This window comes from Panthera uncia (assembly GCF_023721935.1).
Source record: "Panthera uncia isolate 11264 chromosome E2 unlocalized genomic scaffold, Puncia_PCG_1.0 HiC_scaffold_20, whole genome shotgun sequence".
Classification (NCBI taxonomy): Eukaryota; Metazoa; Chordata; class Mammalia; order Carnivora; family Felidae; genus Panthera; species Panthera uncia.
This window is the reverse complement of record NW_026057589.1, coordinates 14,038,752-14,048,941: the sequence shown is the minus strand read 5'-3', so window position 1 is coordinate 14,048,941 and position 10,190 is coordinate 14,038,752. Positions and strand designations below refer to the sequence as shown.

The following is a 10,190-nucleotide window of genomic DNA, read 5'->3' as shown; positions in this document are numbered from 1 at the left end:
AAGGTGTGATTAAACTGTACTTACTATGTAATCTTGAGTCCTCTTAACTGCACTTTGTGGGCTAGATCTTATCAACTGGAAGCTTTTTGTATGAAACCACACTGGCATGGGCAAAAGCTGATAAGATGTATGAAAAAGAAATACTTCAACAGTAAATCTCGTGACGAGAGGCTCCCAACATTGGTTTAGTACTCTTCATTGACATTGTCTTTTTCTGTTCTGCCATTTTCAGCAAATTGGATCGGCCTCTTTGAGTAGCTTACATCATGGGCACAAGGTGACCACTGTAGTTCCTGGCATTGTAGACAGACAATGTCTGGCAGTAGACTGCCCATCCACCATGTCTCTGTAGTTTTTATTGAAGCATAATATACGGTAAAGTGCACAAATCTCAAATGTGTAGCTTGATGAACGTTTATGTGTTCACACATTTATGCTGAATACCACTCAGATCAAGGTACAGAACAATATTTAGCACCCCAGGATAACTCTACATGCAGAGTTTGGCCAGAAGCCCCCAAGACTGTATGTATCCAGGACCTAAGAGGAGGAGCTTGTCTTCAGTTTTCAAAAGGTGATAACCCAAGATTGGACAATGGAAAGAGACTGTAGAAGAGGAGGGGCTGAAGGTGCTGAGTATGGGGGCACCTGGTTGAGCATCTGACTTCGGCTCATGTCTTGATCTCACAGCTCACGGGTTTAAGCCCCACGTCAGGCTCTGTGCTGACAGCTCAGAGCCTGGAGCCTGCTTCGGATTCTGTGTCTCCCTCTCTCTCTGCCCCTCCCCTGCTCACACTCTGTCTCTCAAAAATAAAAAAATAAAGGTGCTGAGTATGGTAGAGAGGACCCCATAAACTCTTGCTAAGACAACACAGTAATAATGAACCAGGAATCTTCTAGGGAGTTTGTACTCTGGCCAACTGGAGAGCCCTGTCTAAAGGGGCCAACCATTACTTAGTCCCTTACTTTATGGGATTTTGAGCCCAGTATGTCCAGATTTTCCAGTTTTTCAGGGGGAGTTGGAAATCTAGGTTGACATCTCAATTTTTAAGTGCTTGCAACAAACTTGAATTCACATAAAATGCTTTTCAGGTCAAACAATGCATGCCTTTGAGCTGGATTTGGGCTCTGTTAAACTATTTGAAATAATGGAAAATAGCTCCTACCCTGATTATCCTTAAAGTGGCTGGAAACTGTGAATTTGAACAAATGCATGGAGTGACAGTGAGCTGCAAAGAGACTGGGAGAAATGAGATGATGCTGGGGGAGAGTGTGTTGGAGAATTCTAACGCCTCCTTTTCCCCAGTGGCAAAAGGCTATATCCCAGTTTGTCACTGCAGGGTCCATTTACAGTGTCCAAGGAAAGAGGCTGGCATGGTAAACTCCCAAATACTGGGTCCTAATTTCACATCTACTTTTCTCTTATCCTCCCATAAGGACGATCTACCTAAAGCACAGACCCGAATGTAAGAACTAACACTATAAAGCTCAGAAGAAAACGAGAGTATGTTTTGTGATCTTGAGTTAGGCAAAGCCTTCTTAGATAGAACCCCAAAAGCACAAGGGACCAGAGAAAAATAAATTGGACTTGGTCAAAATTTAAAAATGTTATGCTTCAAAGGATGCCATCAAGGGTGTAGAAAGACACGCCACAGAATAGAAGGAATTATTCAAGTCCTATGGTTTATAAGAGACGGCTATTTAGAATATATAAAGAACTCTTAAAACTCAATAATAAAAAGACAAATGATGGGGCACCTGGGTGGCTCAGTGGGCTAAGTGTCCGACTTCGGCTCAGGTCATGATCTCGTGGTTCGTGGGTTCAAGCCCCGCGTCTGGCTCTGTGCTGACGGCTCGGAGCCGGGAGCCTGCTTCGGATTCTGTGTCTCCCTCTGTCTGCCCCTCCCCTCCCCTGCTCGTGCTCTGTCTCTCTCTGTCAACAATAAATAAATGTTAAAAAAATAAATAAAAAGACAAATGACCTGGTTTTAAAATGGGCAAAAGATCTGAATAGACATTCTCCGAAGAATATATCGTGGCCAATAAAGACATGAAAAGATGTTTAATATCAGTCATCAGGGAAGTACAAATAAAAACTACAATGAAATGCCACTTCACACCCACTAGGATGGCTTTAATAAAAAAGACAAGGGGTTTGGCAAGGTGTGCAGAAACTGGAACCTTCAGGCATTGTTGCTGAGGTTATAAAATGGCACAGCTGCTTTGGGAAGCAATCTGGCGGTTCCCCGAAAGGTAAAGCATATGATTTCTATATGATCAAGCAATTCCACAGGTACATCCCAAAGAGAAATTACCTCCGAAGATGTGTTAAGTGAAAGGAGACAGTTACAAAAGACCACATGTTGTATAATACCATTTACATGAAAAGTCCAGAATAGGCAAGTTTATAGAGACAGATTAGCCTGAGGCTGGGGATTGGGGAGAAATGGGTCAGAGGCTCATTTTTTTATGTGATGGCTGCACAAGTCTGAATTTACCAGAACTATTGAGTTGTGCACTTTAAAGTTTATTTATTTAGGCAATCTCTACACCCAACATGGGGCTTGACCTCACAACCCCAAGATCAAGAGCCACATGCTCTACCAACTGAGCCAGCCAGGCACCCCTGAACTGTGTACTTTAGATGGGTACATTTTATGGTCTGTGAATTATGTTTCAATTAACTGTTTTTATTTATTTATTTGTAATGTTTTATTTTATTTTTGAGAGCGAGTGAGAGAGAGAGAGAGCGCGCGCGCGCACAAGTGTGGGAGGGGCAGGGAGAGGGGGAAACACAGAATCTGAAGCAGGCTAGGCTCTGAGATGTCAGCACAGAGCCCGATGCAGGGCTGGAACCCATGAACCACGGGATCATGACCTGAGCTGAAGTTGGACACTTAACTGACTGAGGCACCCAGGTGTCCCCAATTAGGCTGTTTTTAAAAGTTTGCTGCTATAGTGCCACCACAGTGCCCCTTTTTAACATTTATTTTATTTATTTTTTTTTTTTATTTTCAAGCTAGTTAACGTACAGTGTGGTCTTGGCTTCAGGAGTAGAACCCAGTGAGTGATTCATCTCTTAGATATGACACCCAGAGCTCATCCCGAAAAGTGCCCTCCTTAATGCCTGTCACCCATTCACCATAATGTCCTTTTAATCACAGGTGTGTTCATCTATTTCTTAGATTAACTCTAGGACTGGGTGACTCAAACCCAGACTAGTATAGAGTAACAATGAAGAGCAATTTTCATCTGAGAAAAACCCTAAACCTGAACAAAAGGATGTTAATTGTTGCTGTCTCCTGTGTATTTGTTTCTGATTACTGCTTCCCATAATTGGATTCTAATTAAGAAATATTTTTAATCTGATAAAATGATAGAGACCATAGGTGGCCGTACTTCCATGTGGATTAACTTGAAGGATGCATGTGGGTGTTGTCTGAATTCTAGGATTCTGTTGATTCTCGTTCACAGTAGTTATGTTTATAAAGCCATCGTGCACATTCAGTTAGCAGTACAGGGTTGGGTTCCTGTTAGTCTCCGGTCACAATCTTTTTTGTCAACTGATCAATACATAATCTTGTTTCATGTGTGTTTCTGTTCAAGAACACCTTATTTAATACATCTTTCTTACAATAATTATGTGCAGTGTTTTTATATAATAAAACACGGTTTCAATTACAGCATTTTTGTATAACATCCTCTACAATACTGAGATTGTATTACTTAACTCTATTCCTCAGTCAGACACACACATGCAGTAATCATATGTAGTACATGTAGCAAACACACAGTATAACATACAACAATATTCACATAAACACAGAGTACGCCAACACATACTGTATATTTCACAGTAATGCAAATAGAGTCTGGAAAACGTTAGAGATTTCATTAAAACATTAACTAAAATCTTACTGTTGATGGAACTGCAGGATGTGTGATGCTACAGCACACAGTGTGGTTAAACCTCTTGACCTTGGCTTGCCCCACGATAACCACGGGTGAGGTAGGTGAAATTTATTCTGCAGAAGAGGAAGAGGGAAGCATGTCAACATTTGGCAGTTCAACCTCAGGAGTTTGCCTCTCGTGACTTGTTGACGGAGTCGGCAATTTTCCCTCCCAAACTGGCTCGAAAAGTTGGGTCAGCCTTGTCTGCTTAGCTTTTTGCCTCAAATCTTTAAGCATCTCGGCATAAGGGGCAAATGCTGTGGAGGTGAGGCGCTTAAATTTGAGGCTGCGATCAAGCATAGGGTCACACTCTATCATGTCATTGAAAATTCTTTCCAAGGCAGAATTCCATTCTGATATTTTGGCCGCTGTAAGAGGGTCAATTCTTGAAGTCTTAGGCTGACTCTCATTGCCGTCCTCATCACTGCCGACCCCAATGCCTTGTTTTGCCATCTCGTCCAGGTCTTCGTTGGTGGGTTCTACTGCCTTCTCTGCCAAAATTTCCTCCACATCTTCCTCCTTCATGTCGTCAAAGCCTTCTCCACTTATTTGCCGTGCGATATGCATTATGTTTTCGACACTGTTCTTTATGCTTTCTGCAACACCTTCAAAGCCTTCGAAATTTTGCACACAGTCTGGCCAAACATTTTTCCAACAGGTATTGATAGTAGCTTGTTTGATGCTGCCCCAGGCTGTCCCAACATAATCAATAACGTTACGTATGGTAACTGACTTCCAATAGTCCATCATGGTAGTTTCCTTGTTGGATTCGAGAGCCTGGAAACCCTTGCTATAAAGCTCCCTGGTATAGTGTGCCTTGAAAGCTTTTATTATACCCTGATCCAGGGGTTGGATGAGAGATGTAGTGTTTGGGGGCATGAAAAGAACTTCTACGTTGGGGTGGGCATTTTTGAGTTCTTCACAGCAATGGACTGGGGCGTTATCCAAAATTAATAAAACCTTGAAGGCAAGGTTTCTGCCCTGGAGATAGCATTCAACTTCTGGTACGAAGCAGTTGTGGAACCAGCTGGATGTCATCCACGCTTTTTTGTTCCATCTCCAATGGACAGGCATATGGTTGACGCTTTTCCCTTTAAGTGCTTGTGGATTCTGGGCTCTGTATACCATTAGAGGTTTGCACTTGAAGTCGCCCTTGGCATTAGTGCACAACAGCAAGGTTGCATAGTCTTGGAATGATTTAAAGCCAGGGGCTTTGCAGGCCATTTGTGTTATATAGGTTCTTTTGCCAACGTCCTTGTAAAATAAGCCAGTCTCATCAGCGTTGAAAACCTGCTCTTCCACGTATCCTTTGTCCTGTATAACAGTCAGCAAATGTTTTTTAAATTCTTCTGCAGCCTCCCGGTCTGCAGAACTTGCCTCACCTGCAAGTTTAACATTGTTCACACCATATCGCCTTTTGAAACGTGCAAGCCAGCCAGCGCTGGCGGAGAAAGGTTTAACGTTTTTCTGGCCTTGGGTTACATGACCGTAAATTTCTTTGGCTTTCAGCCTCACGACAATGCTGTCCACCACGCCTTTTTTATCGGTTGTCATCTCATGAATCCACAAATTTAGCCGCTTTTCCATCTTTTCCATAGCTTCCTCACGCACTATAGACGTTACTTTAGCACTTTCCGGAGCAGCCTCACGTACAGATCGGCGAATTTCCTTTTCCTTTTTCTTGATGTACCGGATTGTTGATTCATTAACATTGAACTCACGGCCAACAGCACTACAACTCATGCCTGAACGAAGCTTATCTAGCACACGTATTTTCTCCATAAGGCACATGACAGCCTTCTTGCGCTTAGGAGCACTAGGCACCACTTCACCACTACGCTTGGGGGTCATTTTTAACAGCAAAATCACCAACAAAAAGCACGGAAACGCAAAAAACGTGGCACCAAATAGACTGCAAATAGGACAATTATTTACAGCATGAGAGATGAAGCAAGAAAGCCCATTGTCTGCCTTGTTCAACCTCTGCTAGTACACCGCACCGCTGGTTGACTCCAGCTTTTCATCCTCTGCGCATGTCCGCGAATAACCCCAGAAAGCACCGCGAATATTGATTTTGGGGGTACAGTAAGTTTAAGCAAGTAAGCGATTCGAAAATACCAAGCTGAAATAACGAACGTCAACTGTATTCCCACAGACATATAATTTTGTTTAAGCACATTTATTAAATCAAAGCGTCCAGACAGCGCTGGAGACTTCAAGTTCCATCAGGCACCGCTTCCACGCGGAGCCTGTGCTCCGTCAACCACTACAGCAGCGCCAGGCGCTAGGCATTGGCCCGGAAGTGTCGCGTTTGGAATACGTAGCCCTTTTTGCGCACGCGCACACGTTGTGGGGGCCCGCCCCAGCCGCCGGCTCCCCCACCGCAGCTCTATGGTCTCTCCCTAGAGCTTTGCCGTTGGGGGCAGCTGCTGCGGTCCTGTGGCTTCGTCCGCCCGGTGCAGCAGCAACATGGAGGAATTCGATTCCGAAGACTTCTCCACCTCAGAGGAGGACGAAGACTACGTGCCGTCGGGTGAGCGTTTGGGCCGCAGGCGAGAGGAGGCTTGCCCCGCCCCGCGCTTCACGTGAGGCGTGTTTGGTCCGGCGTGCGTGGCCCGGGGCCCCCGGTGGCGCCGGTCTCGAGCGTCCCCACCGCGCGAGCCCCGCATCCTCGCCCGCGTGCTTTCTCCGCGCGGTGGTGCGGGGCCGAGACGCGTGCACGCGGGCGTCTCGCACTGCCACTGCCCGCGGCCTGGCTCGAGCCTCCGCCCCTTCCCGGAGCGCGGGAACCGGCACGTGAGCACCACCCTGATCTGGGGACGCTGGCGGTGGCTGTCGGTACCCGCACCGCGCTGGTACTGAACTCCCGTGAAAGGCAGTGTGAGCGTAGGATGTTGTCGTCAGACCTTTCGTCCCGAGGGGCTTGCCAGCCGGCACCGCGTCCAAGATAAATCTGTCTACTCTCTGCCCTCGCATGGGATCTAGTTATTAGAAAGTTCACGTATGATGCATTTTGTCCTTTTGCGACGTATACCTGTTACTCTCTTTTCAGCTCCCCCCCTCCCCCCGCCTTCCTCTTTTTGGCGTAGGTTTGTCAAACTTAAAGGGGTCATTCGAACCTACCCCTTCCCCATCCTGCGCCTTCCCTCAGACTGTCCCATCTCATGGAGAGGATCTACCCACACAGTCGCTCCGATCAAACAAAACCCTTAGGACTCATCCATCCTTACTGTCTCTCCTGGTTCAAGCAGTCAATAAGTGCTGTTGTGTCTACGTCGAAAATCGTTTTTCTGACCGCTTCCTCGCCAATCTCACTCACTGCCACCGAACTGCCGTTCTTCGCTAGGATTAAGGCATAGCTTCCCAACTGGTTTGCCCCATACCGTTTCCATTCTTGTCCACCAACATTGGTCTTGTGATGGCCAGAGTGGTTATCTGAAAGCTAGTTTTCGTTTTAATGAAAGTTGTGCATCCACATAAACATAGTCCAATATTTCTAAAAGGCCTGTCTTGAAAACTAACGGTTGCCATCACCCTTCATCCCGCTTCATTCCCCCGCGGAAGAAACTGCTTTCCAGTTTTTAATTTAGTATTTTCATTGTGTGCGGGCTTCACTAGGCGCGTAGGTCTTATTTTAATACCCTCTTACTTCTTCCCCCTCATTCCCAACACACACCCTTCCACCATCAGGCCCTCCCCAACTCCTCAGCCTGCCGTTGTTACCATGTCTAATTTTGGTTAGATCAGTATTCCATGTTTACATTTTTGTACTGACTGTGAACAACCCCAGGTTCAGCTCTGAACCAGGTGATAGATCCTGTGATTGCTTTTCCTACACTACTTGCTTTCTGTGGAGTTAATAATTGCCATTTTGCTGTTGCTTAGGTGTCTATGTCCTTCCTATTAATTTGACCCTAAATTCTCAGAATTGTATAAAAATCATCTCTCAAGGTAATTTGATTCATTAAATAATCTTTTACTTTCATCTTGAAGTCCTGTCTTTGCCTTCTGACTTCCGCCTTGCCTTGGTTTTACCACTTTAAACCTAGTATCTTTGTCACCATCACCCCTCTGGGTGTTCCATTCATCTGTCTTCCGTTTCTGTTGGATTCCGTTTCTTGGGTCCTGTGTTGTCTTTTTTTCCTTAGCGTGTTCCACCGAAATGAGAATAAATCCTCAACTACTTGAGCACAGATGATGCATAGTAGACATTCAAGGTGTGAAAACAGTATTTCTAAAAATAATGATGTTACCCTAAGGCCTAATTGGTGCTTGTTTGGTATAGAATTCTGTTTTGTAATAATAATGCTAGGATTTATAATGATAGCTTTCCATTAGAATGTTAAAGGAGCTGCTTTATCGCTTTCTAACTTCCAGCGTTTCTATTAAGAAGTTTGTTTTGCTGATTTCTGCTCATGTATGTAAGATCTCTTTATCTCTAGAAGCTGATAGAACCTTGTCTTTGTTCCTGATTTTTCTGATATTTCACAGCGCTATAACTTGGTAGGAGTCTGTTTTCATCGATTGTGTTTGGCCTCTGGAACTTTTGGGGGGAGGTATTCTCCTTTCTTCATTTTCTGTCATTTTTTGGAAAACTCATTATTCAGATGTTGAATCCTATGTTAGATCTTCTGTACTGGCCCTCTAATTTTTATCCCTTGACTATTTTCTAACCCTTGACTTTTTTCCACTTCATGGGAAATTCTCAGTATCTTCAACTCCTGTATTTTTTCCTTTCATATTTTTACATTTGAATAACTTTTTTGTTCCTCGAATAGTCCTTTTTTTTTTTTTTTAAATTTTTTTTTTTTAACGTTTATTTATTTTTGAGACAGAGAGAGACAGAGCATGAACGGGGGAGGGTCACAGAGAGAGGGAGACACAGAATCTGAAACAGGCTCCAGGCTCTGAGCTGTCAGCACAGAGCCCGACGCGGGGCTCGAACCCACCGACTGCAAGATCGTGACCTGAGCCGAAGTCAGACGCTTAACCGACCAAGCCACCCAGGCGCCCCTCGAATAGTCCTTTTTTATAGCATCATGTTCTCGTTTCATAGTGCTGAATCTTAGTGCTCTGTGGATATTAAAACTAATTTAAAATTTTTAATGTTTAACTTACATACAGTAAAATTTACTGTTTTCATTGTACTGACTGTTCTATCAGTTTTGATAAATGCTTAGAGTTGTGTGACCATCACCAGAATTAACAGTTCCAAGGCCACCCTCACCCTTTCCTCTCCAAATAAAAGAGATTATGAGGGACACCTAGGTAGCTCAGTTGGTTAAGCGTCTACCTCTTGATTTCTTCTCAGGTCATGATTTCACAGTTCATGGGATCTAGCCCCATGTTGGGCTCTGCACTGACAGCGTGGCGCCTGCTTGGGATTCTTCCTCTGTTTTTCTCTCTGCCTCTTCACCCACTCACGTGTGTACTTGTGTTCTCACTCTCTCAAAATAAATAAATTAAAGAGAGATCATGATGTCTGTATATAGAAGCCATTTTAGTTTTTCTTTTACAATAGGTATGCCTTTTGTTTCTTTTGCTTGCCCTTCTGCTCTTGATAAGACTTCAAGCATGATGTTGAGTAGGAGCGGTGAGAGTGGACGTCCTTGTTCCCATTTTAAGAGGAAATTATCCATGTTTCACTAGTATGTTAACTGTACGTTACACATGCCTTGTGTGTTGTGCTTTAAGCACTTTACAGGGACTAACTCCTTACTAGCTCAATCACATAACACTAATGAATATGTGCTGTTCTCCACGTTTTACAGACGAAGGAGTTGAAGCACAGAGAATTAAGCAACTTGCCCAAAGTTGTTCAGCTACAGAGTAGCTGAGGTAAGATTTGAACCCTGGCAGTCTGCATATACTGCTCCTTACAGATGCATTTTATCAGGTTAAAGAAGTTGCCTTTACTCCTAATTTGCTGAGAAGTGAATTTTGTCATATCCTTTTCCTCTGTTGAAAAGATTATGTGTGATTTTTCTTTCTGTTAATATGGTGAGTTAGTGATTGATTTTTGAATTTTGAGCAGCCTTTTATTTCTGGGATAAAACTCACTTGGTCATGATGTACAATTCTTTTTATGCATTGCTGAATTTTATTTGCTTATATTTGTTGAGAATTTTTGCATTTGTTTATGAGGGATGTTGGTCTGTAGTTTTCTTGTAATTTCCTTGTCTTGTTTTAGTAGCAGGTATTGCTAGCCTCAGAATGTGACGAAACATTTCTCTAAGGTG

The 10,190-nt window shown here is 43.8% G+C and overlaps 2 protein-coding genes across 3 annotated transcripts in view; one reads left to right on the top strand and one right to left on the bottom strand.

The window, feature by feature from the left end:
• Nucleotides 1-4,020: 4,020 nt before the first annotated feature.
• On the bottom strand, nt 4,021-5,802 carry LOC125916667 (tigger transposable element-derived protein 1). Its single transcript, XM_049622999.1, has one exon. It carries the CDS (start codon nt 5,800-5,802, stop codon nt 4,021-4,023), a length of 1,782 nt encoding a protein of 593 aa, XP_049478956.1.
• A 503-nt stretch (nt 5,803-6,305) lies between these two features.
• CFDP1 (craniofacial development protein 1) overlaps nt 6,306-10,190 on the top strand; it is a 119,256-nt gene continuing 115,371 nt past the window's right edge. Inside the window, exon 1 of one of the 2 annotated variants that reach the window (XM_049622628.1) lies at nt 6,306-6,484. In XM_049622628.1, the coding sequence (XP_049478585.1) occupies nt 6,421-6,484 (64 nt within the window). In that variant the 5' untranslated portion in view covers nt 6,306-6,420. The remainder of the gene's footprint in view (nt 6,485-10,190) is intronic. The other variant, XM_049622627.1, reaches the window with a different exon arrangement.